This window comes from Parasteatoda tepidariorum, chromosome 9 (assembly GCF_982258835.1).
Source record: "Parasteatoda tepidariorum strain Cologne lab strain chromosome 9, Ptep-v5.0, whole genome shotgun sequence".
In the NCBI taxonomy this organism is placed as follows: Eukaryota; Metazoa; Arthropoda; class Arachnida; order Araneae; family Theridiidae; genus Parasteatoda; species Parasteatoda tepidariorum.
Window position 1 is genome coordinate 28,585,249 of NC_141763.1, and position 17,854 is coordinate 28,603,102.

General features: G+C 29.0%; 1 protein-coding gene across 1 annotated transcript; it reads right to left on the reverse strand.

The window, feature by feature from the left end:
• Nucleotides 1-1,605: 1,605 nt before the first annotated feature.
• Nucleotides 1,606-10,800, reverse strand: LOC107456478 (uncharacterized). Its single transcript, XM_016074351.4, has 2 exons — nucleotides 10,736-10,800; nucleotides 1,606-5,163 (listed from the first exon to the last, which is right to left on the reverse strand). Exon 2 carries the CDS (start codon nucleotides 5,071-5,073, stop codon nucleotides 1,756-1,758), a length of 3,318 nt encoding a protein of 1,105 aa, XP_015929837.3. The 5' UTR covers nucleotides 5,074-5,163; nucleotides 10,736-10,800; the 3' UTR covers nucleotides 1,606-1,755.
• Between the last annotated feature and the right edge of the window lie 7,054 nt (nucleotides 10,801-17,854).

A 17,854-nucleotide genomic window follows, 5' to 3' on the forward strand; every position in this document is an offset into this window, starting at 1 on the left:
ATGGAACTGCATAATTTGCAATGTCTATCATGTGTAATGATTGTATTACGACAATAGCTTGCAGCATCATCTTTATATATATATATATATATATATATATATATATATATATATATATATATATATATATATATATATATATATATATATATATATATATATATATATATATATATATATATATATATATATATATATATATATATATATATATATATATATATATACCATTTAAATACAACTTTCACAATCAATATACTGTTTATTTCATCTATTTATTTCCAATTGTGTCAAAGTTATTTAAATTTTAAACTGGATACTCTTTTGCTGAGCTTTCAGTATTTTCGGTATGTATTGTACAGTACTTGTCAGAAAACGTTATTATAATAATTAAAAAATATTTTTGTTTTAATCCTGAAAGAGAACTTACGCATTTTTATCCACCCAATCCACTGTGATTACTTAGTCTATTTAAATTAAGACTGCAGCACGCACAAGCTCTATTTAATAAAAAAAAAATTGAATTACCTTACGTATATATAGGTTTAATGAGTTAAGCAATCCATCATAGTTGATCGGAAGCATAGGAGTGCAAAAAACTCTATTTATTTTATATAGGTATTTTTAAAGAAAAAATCGCTCGGAAATTGAAATTCTTTTCAGTGTTTAAAATATTTTGTTTATATTGAAAAAATATTTTATATGTAATATTTCTATTTTCCTTCCAATAGAATAATAGTTCGATATTAAGAAAAGAAAGTTATTGCCCTTGCCTTCGTATACAACCCATCCGGTTACCTAAATTAACTCTATGCTAGCTTTATGCTAAAAAAATTACTTATCACGCATTCTAGTTAAACCAGCAGTCATAGCAAATCAGACAAAGAAGAGATTAAAAACCAACCCTATTAAAAACTTTCTATTACAAAATGAAAGGAGTCTTCTAAGACCTTAGTCTAATTTAAAAAATAATTTTTTAAGCTATCATCAGATTTAATATATATATATATATATATATATATATATATATATATATATATATATATATATATAAATTTTTCTGACGCTCTCATTTCAAACCAAAATATACTTTTGTATTTTTAACTATAAAAAAACAGTGAGCTATGTTAGGAAAAAATTTAAAGGTGAGCCATGTTTGGAAGATAGCATAGATTATTATATAAGATAGCATAGAAACCCATAGATTATTAGAATGCTAAATATATTTTTATTTACTTTTGCCTAAATTAATACAAAATAATTTTAAAAAAGTATGAAAAATATGCTTAATAAAACTTCTGCTTCAAAGGTTTAAGGGAGTTTTTCAAACTATTTTTCTTCTAATGAGAAAAAAGTCTCGGTCTGATTTTCTTGCACAATGCTTCAATTTTAAACATTATATACTGCCCTGATGAATAAAATTAGCTAGGTAAATATATAAAATTTAAAATAGTTATAAATAACTGTTACGAACTCACAAGACGTACAAAAATAGCATACTTTCTGCTAAAAAGCTTTATGGTAAAAGAGCTTTCGAAGAACATTCTTAATATTAGAACTTTTTACACACGCTGCCTAAAAATCTATTATGCAATAGACAAAATAAAATGTTAAAGTACTGTAAAATCACTTGTTCGGCTATTTTTTCCTTAAAAAATTAATTTTTACCCCAAATACAAAATACAATTTAAAAATATTATTCTTTAAAAAAAAGTAATTTTTGCATAATTTAAATTTAGAAGTTACAAGGGTAGTTCAGTTCGAAAATAGAAATAAATAACGCTCCCATGTTTCACTTTGTAGTAATGTTTTCTTAAGATCTGGAAATCTGTCATCTAAATTGTTCTCTACAAACAACTGCAATTCTTTTCCTTGAAATCCTGTTTTTCGCGAGATCTCATATAATGCTTTTAAAGCTTTTTGATCTTCGATAAGTTCTAAAGCAATGTTTATAAATTCCATTGGTAAATTGTTAGCATCAAGCAGATCGTTAGACACTTCCAAAATAGGACAACCATGGGACAAAGTATCTCGAATATTTATACCAAAGAATAGATCTGTAGATTTAAGCCATAGATTCTTAAACGCATCTCTTTTCTTCAAGATCTCAAGACAGTCCAAGAGAAGCATTTCTAAAGCAGTTTTAGTGTCCATTTCCTCAGTGTAGCGGAGCATTAGGAGTCGCTTCGTATGATCTCTGTACTCTAAACTCGTTCCATAAATTCTTGATTTCTTTAAATAATCATCATCGTTAATTAATATTTCTTCCAAATATTTCATTCTCCCCAATAGAAAATCTAGTTTCTGGGTTTTTAAGTTATTCAATTTATCATGAATGCTTTTGGTAAGGCATAGATTCGGGATTACAGTTCTATATATATCATCACTCAAAGCAGTCATTAGTCTAAAGCAAGTTTCTTCTTCTTTACCTAATATGGTCTCAACTGAACACGCATTATTATGTAAAATTTTTAAGACTTCTTCTGCATTTTTCCTGCTTTGTTTAATCTGTTTTCTTACATTTTTGTCTTTAATTACACATTTTAAATATTCATCAAATTCAGTGCTTGATTGTGTGCCGTTTACATGATCAATAATTTGTTGCTTAGCTTTGTCTAAAAACTCTGAAAAACTTTTTCTTATTATCGCCTGATCTGAAGGAGAAAATATTTCGTGCTCTTTTACGGTTTTGAAAATAGCATTCAAGTTTAGGAAAGGTGTTTCAGTCGAATTTCTCTGTACTCCTCCAAATTTTGAAATAAACATCTGCTTAAGTTCAGAGAAAACATCAATGATTTCCTTTATCGAGTCTTTAGATAAAATTTCATGTTTGCCGTCTAAATATAGATTGTCAATTTTTTCAACTTCTTGACTAAAATCATCAATATCACAATGATTCGAATGTTTAAACATAAATGACAATAAATATTTCAGACCCTCACAATGAACTTGTAATCGATCATATTTAATTTGATTATTTTCTGGTATCAAGTCTATCATTGTACTTGATATTGCAATGTATTTGTCCTCATGGTTCCCATAATGCTCTTGCTTCAATTCAAATATTTCAGTTTTCATGTCGTTAAGCTTTTTAAACAAATCATTGTCGTACTTTTTTGATTCTTCAATTCCATAAGTAATCATGAAATCCCTGGCACGAAATATTTGCATCACAAATATGGGCTCAAATGCTTTAGCAACGTCTTTTAATTCTTTTTGGACTTCTAACAGAAACGAACTTTGTTGTTCAAGTTCTTTTCTGCCTTGAGTAAAGCTTGCATGCAAATGGGACAAACAATTATTTCGAATATCACATAGTACTTTCACAACATTGATAGGTATGCTGTATTCTAATAATGGGGTTATTTTGCAACCTTTCTTTGAGCTGCAAAATGTTTCTCCGATGACTTGCAGCGTGCGTAAAACAGCTAATGCAGATTTTATTTCGTTGCCTGAAAAATCAACTTCTTCCGATATTTTTAAATACATCTGGAGGCGTGCCAGCGAAAATTCTTCTTTAATCAAAGGGTAATCAGACAAGCAGTTTTCGACAATTTTAATTATGTTTGAATCTTTTAATTCTGGTAGACCTCTACTTAGTTCTTTAGACAGTGATGATAATGCTTTATGCCACCTCATGCGATAGCAAAAAATAACGAAATATTTAGCTTTCGTCTCAGTCTTGTAATTTACAAAATCTGAAAAGAAAATGTCTCTATCAAATTTCAACTTGCTCAAAAAATACAGAAACAAAGCAGCTAGTACTTCAATGAAGATATTTTTATTTTGTTCATTTATTTCAACCTTTAATGATAAGAAATGATCAAAGAAACACATGCAAGTTAAATCATCCACCATTCTGTGATATTCATAATTTTGGAGGAAATCTTCATACTTATCAAGTCCAGTTTTTGCATTCATGTAGTGGAAATATTCGGAGTATTTATCTATGATAAACAACATAGTTTTGGTGAGTTTCTCACTTACTTGTGCTTTTGAATCATGCCCTATAGAAGTGACATCTCTTTCAATCTCAATATGATAATCATTAAAACGCATTAGAAGATCATACATTCTTTGAGAGGTATTGGAAAAACCTTTGGATCGGAAATCGTCATGAATTCTTTCATGTATGGCTGTCAATTTTTTTAAAGTATCGTCTTCGGGAGCATTTTCTTGATGAAAATAATCCTTTCTGGAAGCCTGATTATAAAGTACGCGAAAGAGATTCCAATCATTTAAAAGTATACAGTAATAAAATGCTGAAACACCATTTACATCTGTTGTCAAAGGATTTAGCTCATAACCAGCATCACTAAGCTTCTTTAATATGTATGGCGACTTAAAGAGTGTAGGAATAACATGTCCAAATGAACTTTCAATAAGCGTAATCAATAAGTGTTCACAAGGAAGTAGCTTAATAATATCCGATATTACAGTCTGCTGTAAACCAGCTGTTTTAAAAATGTGTTTTAAAGAATTTGTTTGTAAATTCGAAGAATAACTTCTACTTAATCCGAATCCATAAATTACATTTGATGGTTCAACTTGACTGAAAATGATTATTTTCAAACGTGTACCCTTTTGACTTGAAGAAGGGGAAATAAACGATTTTAAACTTTTCCTGTTTGGTTCCTCCTCATAAAGATCGATGTTACACATTAGCATATTAGCAGCAGCCTCGAGTTTTCGATAATTACCCTCACTGTTATTCAACAAATTACCTGCCTTTTGATTCAGTTTCTTTTTCAACATTCTCATTAACGTAATGAGATTTTTATCAGAATAAAGAGTGTGAATGTTTTTAAACGGATTGATATTCTTTACTCTTTTTTCAATTACATCAAATTTCAACTCTTTACTCAGATTTTTAAATTTTTCGTCAATCAGTAATTGGATGTTTTGACGAAATGTTCCATTTTCAACAGATTTTATTAAGTAAGGAATCAGTATTGACCAAAACAAGCTATTCTTTTTCGGTGCGCTAATGTTCCATACTTCATCTGGCTCTTCATGGTTATCATTAGCAGGAAATGCTGTCAAATCTTTCTTCGTTGGTGGTTTAAGCGTCATCTTATCTGCTCACTGTTGTTGAATTGAGCCCTCTAAGAATTAAACCACGAATAACTATCCTACTTTATTTAACATTATTCAAATTCCAATCTGAAAATAAAAAATGCAATGAGTATTTAGTGAATTAATTAGCAATATAAAATTGTGAACTATATGTTTACCCTACAAGAAATTTAAGGAATATCATTGCAGAACATTGGCAGAACTAATCAGAACATGGAATACACTATCTGGTCAGAAGCATCCAGATACCCAGTATTACGAACTCGGGGAGTATATTAGGCAGTATTAATATTATGTTGATCACACTTTGGCATCGATGCCAGTCCATAGACGCCTGGAGAGACTGTCTTGCTTTTGTGAAGTAATTCGAGAACGAATACTCGCCGTGGAACAAGGGTTTAGAGTCTATTCCCCACGTCGAATTCTTAAAAGGTCTACCAACTACCATCATTAATAGCAAATATCAATTTGCTTTGCACCTCAACGCTGTGTACGAGGGTGAACACCAGTACATCAGGTGGCCAACGCAGACAGAGGGGGCGGTAGACCGAAGACAGAATTGCGGGCTGTCTTATGAGCCTCAATAACCAAGCTCATTTGAACTTACCTTTGATTTGAAATGGACAGCGAATCAGAGACTGATTCCATCCCTGAAGATTTCAATGATTCCTTTGAAGACTCCCAGAGAGATTGGACAAAGGCAAAGGGAGTGAGCTTATCTAACCTAACTAAAATTGTATTTGATTACCAAGATATTGTGACAAGGCCAAATGAGGTTTTGTCTTACACCAAAGGACGACAATTAAGCAGGCTGTAGAATAGGCTATAGAAGGTTGGCTATAGAATATTTCTGATAGGCTATAGAAATTGACTTCCAGGCTTCCATAACAGCTAAAGTAAGTGCTGGCGATGAGGATGGTTGATTTCATTGGTTACATAATTTACGTTCTAATTCGACTTAAAAGTGTTATACGACAGGGCTGTCCAACTGCAAGGAGCCCACGGGCCAGAATTCTGGTCACTGATCACCTGGCGGGCCGCAGTTTATAAAAGTTGAACAATATCCTCTTACCTCTTATACAATCTATATTATATAAAACGCTAATACGTACGTATGTATGTATGTATCAATAAAACCGATGATATTTTTTTTCTCGCGCTGGCAACACTTTTCATTTTTAATTGACGTGCAAGAGCACGTAGTGAGCAACCAGATAACAATAACCAGAGTAAGCATTATCAGGTTGTTCAATTCAGATTCATGCACTAAAAACATGACAATATTTAATTTAAACTCAATTAGGAATTAATTAATTAATTGAAGTGAGAATGCTTTAAAAGGCCGCTGTTGAATTGATATTTTTCTACTGGGAGCTACCTAAACGTCTAAAAAACGTTTAAGTGTTTGTATTGAATGCATTGAATTTTTTTATATTTCGCGTTTATTTATGCATTGAATTTTCACGCTTTAAAATGCAGAATATTAGTGAAGCAATATTTGATAATTTATTTTGCTTATATGTTTCTTATTTAGCTAATGTTTTGATTTTTTCACCATGTACAATCTAAATAGCTAATATACTTTTTTAAAAGTCAATAAGAACATTGGTAGAATTCATCTACCTAAGTACAATACTATGTCTTTGATGATAAAATACTATGTCTTTGATGATAATATATTATGTCTTTGTGCTAGAACATTGTGTTCATTGGCGAGCGAGCGCAGCGAGCCATGGTTCGCGGCGTGAACCACATGGGATTGCGTAGCAATTCTCGGAGGTTGGAGAGCGTTAGCGAGCAGGGGGCGGAGCCTCCTAGTAACAATTAATAGTTGAATTATTAATTATAAAACAAAGGAACAGAAGGATTATAAAACAATTTGCTTACATTTTAATGGGAAAACTGAGGCCGATCAGCCTGAATAAAAAGTTGGCGGACCGCACAATATGTGTTGGCGGGCCACATGCGGCCCGCGGGCCGCCAGTTGGACAGCCCTGTTATACGATATTTCCATCAGGGGCTCTAAGAAAGCTGTCCAGTTTTTGAATAACTATTTCTTCAAACTACAACAGCACAATTCTCAAAGAACGAATGGAGCAATTATCCAATTACAAGAGAAATAAGAGTTCCCTGAAATATTGTGGTTGAGTTGAGACAGCAGAATTGTCCTTAAGCATCTCAGAATTCATGTTTCCAACCTCAGGAACTAAAGGAGCCAAACTAATCTATAAAAAACAACCCTACACTATATTCCTTAGATGGGCGTGTGGATACTTTTGTCCACATAGTGTATAGAGTCAAGACTTCCATAGCAGGATTAAAAGTTATAAAATTGAGTTTCTAGTTCATGCTTTTATAAAAACGTGATTTAAAAAAAACTATTTAGTATGATGCATGACACATGTCTTTAAAAATTAAATAAATCAGTTTTTTATGTATTAGTTGATATTATCTCTTCACTAAAAACTCAAATGAAAAAGTGATGAAATTCAAATTTATATGTACATAGAAAAATGGAAATTTATTATTTACAAATCAAAAACTATTACAAAAATTTATTTATTCTCATTACATAAACTTATTATTTATAAAAAAATAAAGGTAACTTTTGATTTCAAATATTATTTCGCAATATACTTTTGCGAGTTGCCAGTTACTTTTGGACTCAAAAATACAAAAAATACCTATTATATAGAATATTAGTAATTTCCATTTCTTAATTTCTTTTTTAAGATAATGAGGTTTTATTTCACGTCCTTCAACAACAAGTCAAACTTTGCCATTCGAGAAATTTTAAGATTCTCTGCAGGTATTAGCAGTCAAAACTTTTTAACCTAAGTAAAAAATTATTAAATATCAGTAAAAAATCCTCTTTGATAATATTTAAAGAGCCATTTTATTAAAGTCATAATTACAACAAAATTTTACTCAAATGCTATTAAATAAAGATAGACTAAGAGAGAAACTCAGAATTTCAGTAAAAAAAAATTTTGAAAATTTCTCGTTTTTAAATAATAATGATTTTAGTTTTAGTATTTTCTGAAGAAAAAAAATTATGAATATTTTATCAGTGATATAATGAATGATTATTATGAATAATTTATCAGTAATATGATGGATATAAATTTAATTAATTCTAATTTGTTTTTATTATCGCATTTTAATATTTATGTTCCTGGTTTTCATTCTTTTTGGTTTATTTTTATTCATTCTATCTATAGTTTTTGAGTAGTTTGAACTAAATTATTACAAATTTAAATACAAAATAATATTGCATCATTATTTTCTAAGAAATATCTCATTTTTATAATTATTACTATTATCAACAGGCATAATTATTTTGTTCAGGTTAATTTATATTATCTATACTTTTAATATAGGAATTGAACTATCAGCTAATATAATATTACAATTTGCAGAAAATATTACCCTCATGCAGTTAAATACGATTACTACGAGCAGAACTGAGAATTCCAGAATAATAGCTTTAACAACTTTTTAATTTTTCAACTAAAAATGGGTCTTTTTAATTTTATGTTTTAGTAGTATATAATTTAATTTGTTTTTATTACTAATATGAGTTATTTATTAATACAATACTTTTATGGATATTAATAAACTTGTATTTGTTTTTATTATTTTCATTTCATTATTTAATTAATTGTTTACGTAATGTATATTGTTCAAATTATCTTATATGTTTAAAAAAAGTATTTAAGGCAAATTTAAATACAAAAATATATCGTATTACGAAGTCATATTACCCAATTGATTCAACTATTAATAATTTGGAAAGTTCATGATAAAATAAAACATATTTTTTATAACTAACACAAATTTAAAGCATAACAGAAAGTTTCAGAGCTAGCACACAAACCATCTTAGCTTAATTTTAAATACGGTTTCAAGTGGTTGTAAATTCAATGTTAAAGATATATGTGCTTCCATTTTGGCATTGCGAAATGTATTTCTGGCTGAATATGAATGTAAATGTGAAAAAAAACTAATAATTGGAAAATAAAAATCTTAATAAAATTTTGTTTATTATTATTTAACCCAAATCATAACTGGAATTTTAAGAGAAATCTTGTAAAATTTTCGTAGTATATGATGATAACATTTCAGATAAAAAAATAAAAGCAAAATAAAAGTTCTTTTTAATGAAACAAATATTAAGGTATTTAAGCCATTCATTTGGTAATTTTTCCATGCATATAGTAATGGTTTACCAGAAATTCTGGTTTTCAAAACTATTTTTTTTATGACCACACATTTAGTAAAAAATACAAATCTGAAAAGTAAATTAAAATGGTATTTATGATATGCTATGATAAAATTACCAAATTGTACCACAGTTACAAAATTTTATCACATACTATAAAACTATATTATATTTTTTTTTAAATTTACCAAAATCATTACCAAAGCGCTACGGTAAAAATTATCGAGCTTTTGATGTTCCTACAGAGCCAGAAACAGGGTGAATTTTACCATATTCAGGTAGTTTGACCACACTTTGTCTCTCAGTGTAAAATTGTAGTTTCGAATGATATTTAAAATAAATTTGACATTACATTTCATAATAAATTTGCTTTTAATCTATTTTATTAGTTCGCAACATAATTAGAAACAACAGTATGATGTAGAAAACATGTGTCCCACTGGTCACTAGGGGCTCGCCAATGATATTTTAGTATCTCGCTGAATTATCACACACAGTTTAAAACAATAAATCATTAGGAAAATGAAAAAGGCCATAACATTATATCAGATAATTTAGTAGTGCAAAATTCGTGGCTGATGCTTGTAAGAGGAATGAATTTTTTCATTAAAATCAAAGAAATTAAACATTAAAAAGACTAATTGGACAAAAAAAAAACACCAAATCGAAATTAAGATCACTTAGGAGGAGATCTGCCACCACTACATGACATTGAGTCTTTATTTAAACAAAAATACTGTCTCTTTTCACATTAACCCTAAAATTATATTCTTCGTAATAAAAATAAATTTTTTTGCACTTTATTACTATTGATACATTAAATATTTCAATGCATATATATCATATTCAGTCTAAAGACGATAATATTTATAGATAAATATAGATTTAGATTCTATTCTAGTTTTATTTTTAATTTTTTAATAAAATAACGGTATGTGGAAATCGCAAAATTTAATAATTTATAATGAAATTGACGATCATCTCCATAGTGCCATGCCATTGCATTTCTACTATTGTATTATATTACTGGCCCGTGGGATTTCCCCGTTTTATTGATGTGGCAACCGGGAAAATTCCTTTCAGCCAACCTATTAGATCGGTTCGTAATTTCAGCGTGAACTTATCTTAAAACATTTCTACTGCTCTTTGTTACGTTTAAATTTTACAGCCTAGTATTATTATTTATATTACAGCACACGTAAATGTAAAAAATGCATAAAAAAAAATCAGAAAAAGATATCATGTCACTCACGATAAATAATTGAAAAAGATATTTCCACGTAAAAAATTTTTTAACTTAAAATATTAATACTCTTACAGTATCTGAGTGTAGGGAATGGGCAAAAATGAATGCCATTTCCCCCTATCAGTTTCTTCTTGTGATTTTATTATTATTTAAAATTAACGTAAGCTTTGTAAAATTTTAAAAGCACTTACCGGAGAAATCAATTGGTATCTGCCATGAGTAAGGGAAGCTTAGAAGTAGAATTGAATTGTTTAAACAAATTTATAGAAGATAAATCATTTTTTTATCACTTAAACAGACAGCTCAGCAGATAATTATCGCATATTTGGTAGCAGTTAAGACAATAGATTATTCGGCGGTATTTTCCCCGAAAAGAAAGTGCGATGCAGAATTAACAGTTTTATTAAATCGAAGTAAATTCCATTTATTGTCGAAAATTTATTTTATTTCGTATTAATTAACTCTGAAACATCATAGTGTTCCCGGAAAATTCAACTTTATAGAATCAAATAAAAAAAAATTGCAATCATAAAAACTTTTTGAGACAATTTAAAAATTAAAGAAGTAAAACCGAAAGTTTAAAAATTCCTTTGAGAAGACGGATCCTACAATTAATTAGAATTAGACTAAATATAATTAGACTGTATTGATTTTAAGTTAGACAAGTTTTTTTCCACATCTGTTTTTAGACTTCTTGGGAGTTAAGGGAAACGGTCTAGTTGGGTTAGACCACTTAGGGATTAGACACAGCAACATTTCAACTGACTACTATTTACTCTTCCAATTTGCATTGATTCCATAAAAAAATTTGAAAGAAAAACTAATGATCTATTTAAAAGAACTGTATCGACCTTAAAAATCATATTTTCCCCTGTAGATAGAAACCTCATTTTGTGTGCTCCAGCTAAACATATATATACACATATTATGTACCAAGTTGAAGAGATATTGAATACAGTACCATTAATTATTGTGGAAAATGTATAAATTTGAGACATGATTACGAAAACTGAATATTTAAGATTAAAATTACCTTTTATGCTAGTTTAGATAAGTTCACTAATTTAATTTCAATAATTTTTACGATCATGTCTTAAACATTACTTTGTAAACTTAACATGGCACTGTTGTAGAAACTGAAGTACGTAATGTTGAAAAAATAATAATAATCATTTTATTAAAATTTTGATTGATATAATTATTAAAAAAGTACGATATATGTAGACCGTTTTTGTAAGTCTTCAGCTTTTTTAAATATTTATAAAATTTTCCTATAGCAAATGACAAAATATTCAAACGTAAAAAAAGGAGCTTTTTTTATAAATATTTTTTATTTCATTCAAACATGTTTTAAAAAAAAACTTAATTTGAATGTTTTATACAAGATAGAGCAGTATTTCTCAACCGCTGGTTTACAGGTTAATATTTTGTATTAGAATTAATATAAACTTTATTTCCATTTAAATAGGTTGGCTAGGTCAATTGTAGAGAGTACATGACTAGAAACGAACTGCACCTAAAAATTCACCTGATTGAAAACTTCATTCGTTTCAAAAATATATAAATAGTAAATAACAGTCTGCATGTTTCAAGCTCTCAAAAATAAGACTATCAATTTCTGTATTCAGAAAACTGCTTCTCAATTCTATGGTGATTTCTATAAACAAATTGAGGACTTAGCCATGGGCAACCCCCTTTCTCTCATGCAATATTTCGAAGATAAAGTTTTTAAACTGTTCAAATTCTCATGGTGGAAAAGATATATTGACGATACATGTCTTAGTAGACAGTGATACTGATTTTCAAGAGTTATTTTCTGTTGTCAACTCGGTCGACCATAATATTCAGCTTATTTTAAGCAGGTAAATTAATTTTACTTTTTCTTTTTTCGATGTTCTTGTAACTAAATACCCTGATCATTTTTCCACCTTTATTTATCGTAAACATTTTGCTCCCTTATGTCATTCTGAATCACCCTCAGAAAATATCTGCATTTCATACTTTCGTTTTCACCCACTTTACCTTTCCTCTGACTCTTCTTGATACTCAGAACTTAACTTCCTCTGCTAGCTTGCTGCTAACCCTGGATTTAACCCTTCTATAGTTGATTCAGCTCTTGCTAAACTCACTAGACCTAAACACCCCTCTTCTTCTAATCCTTACGAAGAACTTGTTACATTACCGTTTTCTATCTGCTGTTTGTTATAAAATTTTTAATATCCTCTCCCGTTTTGGTTTTAAAGTCATTTTCAGGCCTGTAATAAAATCAAATTTAAATATTTTAAGGTTCCTATTAGCTTTGATAATCGCTACAATCCTTGTCAGTGTGGCCTTAGCTACATCGTGCAAATTGGACGCGCTTTAAAATGTAGACTCTTAAGGAACTTGTTAAATATGTCCGTTATCAAGAGTTCGAGAAATCATAAATTGCTGCACATTGTTGGAATCTTGGACATAAATTCGATTTCGACAATACCAAAATTATTTCCATCCCAGTCACATCAGCTCTTGAATTTTGGTTTATTCATATGAATGCTGATTCCCTTGTTAACGACGTTAGTTTTTCATACTTCTCCATACCACGTGGCAACGTATTTTAATCTGATTTACCCTTGTCGGTCACTGTGGTTATTCTTGTTCTTTTTTTCCCCCTCTCAGCAAATGGGGTATTTCTAGTTTTGTTTTTTACCTTTATTTTACGTTTTATATTTCAAATAACTTTTGTTTCTTCTTATTCACGCCTGGCAAGTCTTGAAAAAGGGAGTTTATTTTTGAGCACTTGAAGCATGTCGACTGTTATTTCCTGTTCATATATTTTTGAATCGAATCAAGTTTTTAATCAGGTAACATTTAACAGCTTTAGTTTCTTAGGATTATTTATTTAATATTTTAAAAGGTGTTTATTCGCCACAATTTTGTGTTAATAAAATAATACCAATAGTCAAAATTACGGACCTTACCGGTCCACGAAATATTTTACCGGTCCTTCGAGTAAAATGGGTTGGAGAAACTCTGAACTAGAATATATACTGTTACTTCAATATTATACATAATATTGATATTGTTATAAAATATCAGGTCGTCAAGGATAAAATTTTTAGTTTGTAACACTGCCAAAATTTAAAACTTATGATTTACTATTAAAAAATTTTTTGTTAGGAAATTGCACATTTTGCTTGATCAAAATATCTTTGTAAGCTTAAAAAATGTTAAAAACATTTTTTAAAAATTTATTTTGTTTAAAATAGGATGTCCTGAATTTTGCACAAGCTGTTGACAAGATCACGTTTACGAAATAATACGAAGACAGAATTCTTTTATAATTAATGTTTTGCTTCATTAAGTCGAAGGAGCTTAATAGATAAATAATAATTTGAGGAAGAAATGATTACTGAATATTAAATGCACTTTGAAATTATAATTTTTTTTTGTTTTTTATAGAAAAATTATTCACTTTTATTTGGCGCATTTTGCTTGTTATTAAAAAGTTATTTATTGAGTATAAGATTATTTACCAATCTTGCAGTGGAAAAAACCGCTAAAAATTGTTTTTAAAATCGAAGATTTTTAGTGATTTTGAATCTTTAGAAAAATTTCGAAGAGGCTGATTCTTCGCCTTGATAACACATAGCATACTTTTCATATCTTAACGCAATGGTGTGTCTATTCCATCAATACATCCTTATCTACATCCTTAGACGCAAACAAATTAAAAAATCCGTTTTTTCGGTAAAATCATTACCAAACAAAAAAAATATGGTTTAATTTTTTACAGTAATAAATATTGTAAAATCACTGTATCACACTAATTAAATAAATATGTACTACTGTAAAAATTACCGTAAAAATGGATTTTACAAATGTGGCACGCAGGGTGGCACATTCGTAAAATTGTGCTTTTTACCGTAATTTGATCTCGGATTTTTTATCGTGTGTGATGTCTTTTAAGGAAATTATGACTGATTAAAAATTTTAAAGCTAAAAGGCTCTTTGCCCATATAATGGACAGTGAGTTTCAGTGGATTTTTCTGAAAATGTAGTTTGTAAAAATGTCGCCATGATCAAAAGTATCTTAACTCAAAATGTTCATATTTTTCAAGATGTTAAGATTATTGAATGCACAGTTTCAATAGATACCATATATAAATTAGATTCTGATAAATGAACTTTAAATTTGATACATTTCAAAAATTCTGTGTCTGAACATTTTCTTGAAAACTCTCAAATAGCTATGACCTGTAAATTTATGATATTATCATGACGTTTACTCCCTTTTGCTAAGTCTCATTAATATTTTAGCATTGAAAATCAATTTTCAGCAAAATACGTGCAGAAACCCTGAGATTTAAATTTGACTATTCATAACTTCGTTTAAAACCGTTTTAGAACAAGAAAAAACTAGTAAAGAAAAAGTTCACTTCGCGCTATATATTTGAGTAAAGCTATATCATGAAAATATTACAAATTATGTCACACAAACACACATAAAATAAAAACACAGAATGCTTCATTCTGTGTTTCGACACAATATGGTTCATTCTGCGTTTGGATACCGAAAAACGTGTTTTATTATAATACAGAAACAATCGTTTGTCTGTTTATAAGAGATTATTTGTACTCTCATATTTTATTTATCTTTAAGTTCAAAAAAATTTTTTTAAATTATTTCTCTTTAAATTCTGCAGTACCCACTTTAAGTTATAGGTTCCTGTAAAATTTTTTGAAATTAAAAACGTGCTCTATAAACATTGACTACAATTTCACCTAAACAGATGTTTATGCTCTTAGATTACGTTAAACATTTTAAAAATAATTCCGAATTTAATTATTCGAAAAATTAAAACGTTTCAAGCTTTTTTCCCTCATTAATTTTGGTTTTCCTTTAATAAACTCATAGAATATAAATATCTGAACTTTCTATAAACTATTTTTTACATGTTTGCTTTAGTACTAGATATAAAAATTTGAGATACCGAAAATTCGAGTAATAGAAAATCGCATTTAATCGATGGTGGAATAAAGAAAAATGCTCTTTACATACCTGATTTACTATTCCATATTTATTCTAAAAACAATTTTTACACTTGAAAAGATTCAATTGTTGTTTGCTTTAGAGATGTGTAAGAAAGTTTGTCAAAAACACTTTCTAAGTGGACTATAGCTTTAAATGTCTCCTCTGACAAATTCGTCTGCCTCTCAGTAAATCTCCTTACAGTGTCCACTGCAGAAAGTGCTTGTTTGAGAATTGGTTATGATTATGAGAATTGATATTCTAATCTCAAAATTTTTTTTGGAATATATTTTTATTTTCAGAAAAAAAAATCTGCACTATTTATGGGAAAAAATTCAAGTTATCGAGGGATTAGAAAAAAAAATTCGAGTAATCAAGTTTCTTTTAACATTGAGTGTATAGGAAATTTGAAGGGAATTTTTTTTTCTTCGAGGTATCGAAAAATTCGTGAAATCGAGGTTCGACTGTATATATATATAATATAATATAATTTTTCCAAAGATCCATACAGAATATGTTCTCCAATATTTAATTTAAGTTGCAAAGTATTCATTTATCATCAGTTGCGAGGTATAAAATTGCATCAAATTCATTTTTATGCAAGCATTTTCAACTTCTACGTATAGGTAGCTTTCATAGAAATAGCTAAAAAAAAAGCTTTAAATATGAATTCTTCGGTATGTATGCATTTTCAATAAATTAACGACCTTGCCGAGGAATCAATCGATAAACTAGGTTCTAGTACTGATGAACTGTTAATGCTAACCTGCCATCTTCTATGTCAACACTTTTAAGTAGATATCTGGTGTCCTTTTTAGATATAATATTTTTCTGATGCTCTAATTACAAGCAAAAATATATTTTGTTATATTTTAATTATAAAACAAACAGTCTCACGGATACTATATGTATATATATAATTGAAAAATAATTAAAAAAACTTGATTGAAGCAAGATTTTCATCAGGCACATTCCTTTACGACCGTGAAAGAGTTTCAAAATAAAGAATAATTTTCCTAAGTTGCTGTAGTTAATTTACGTCGCACTAGAGCTGCACGATGGGTTATTGGCGACGGTCTGGAAAACACCTCTGAGAATGATCCGAAGACATGCCATCACAATTTTGATTCTCTGCAGAGGGGATGGCACCCCCGCTTCGGTAGCCCGACGACCTGCACGTGAAGTCGAGCACTTTACGGTAGAACAGTTTAACGAGGACTAATACCGCTCACCCTCGGTTCCTACGCAGACTGATCCAAGTGGTCACCCACCCACACACTGACCGTAGCCAGTGAGTGATGCTTGACTTCGGTGATCTGTTGGGAACCGTGTCTTAACGATCAGTTCACTGCGGAACATAATTATCCTAAGAAAAAAATAAGTTTTTATAATGCGTCTATGCCTGTAAATAATTTAAAAAAAGATATAGTTCTAAATGAGTTTAAGATGAATAAAAAAACAAAAAAAAACGAACTTATCGATAATATAAAGTAAAATAAAATAAACCTGCGCTAAAATCAGATCTACAAATCTAACAGTTAACAAAATTTTTTGTATAAATATACATGTAGGAGTTTGTGGAGCATAAGAGGACATAACGACAATAATTTAATAATCAAACTTAACATTTAATAGAAAAAAAGAAAATAAGTTTAACAGTGACATGATTGGTGAGAGCTGCCTTTTCGCAGTGTCACCGAATTGAATGTGAATGTGAAAATAGATTGTTCTATGGAAAAGAGAGTTAATTATAAATTCGGGATTCGCTGGCATCGTTCAACGAGGAAGTAGACGAGGAAATTCTTTTCAGTATTTCAAAAAAAAAAAAAAAAAAAAAAAATTCTTCTTTAGGTCAATGGTCTGTTTTTCAACATTATGTTATTTATAATATTTATTAAAAAGTCATAAATAAAGATAAAATTTTTAAATCGTAGTATTTTTTAATAGTTTTAGTATTTCCGCTAGCTATTGACAAAGTTTCCGAAACAAAATAACTTAAAAATGAGTTTTAAGATTATTTTAACAATTACCTTTATATTTCAAAAAATCCAAGATATTTTTTTAAACTATACAATCTTTATTCAACATTTGCTAAGATTTTTCTTATTTTTTCTATAAAATAATACCTAGGAAAAATTTAAATTTCTATGACTTCAAGTTGTTATTCAAATAGCTTTTATAATTTGTGTGTATAAAGTATAAAGATCAATTTTAATTTTATTTTATTTGAATCAGTTGCTTACTCTTACGCATTGATCACTTCATCCGAGCTTCTTGTTTCTTCCTTTAAAAAAACGTG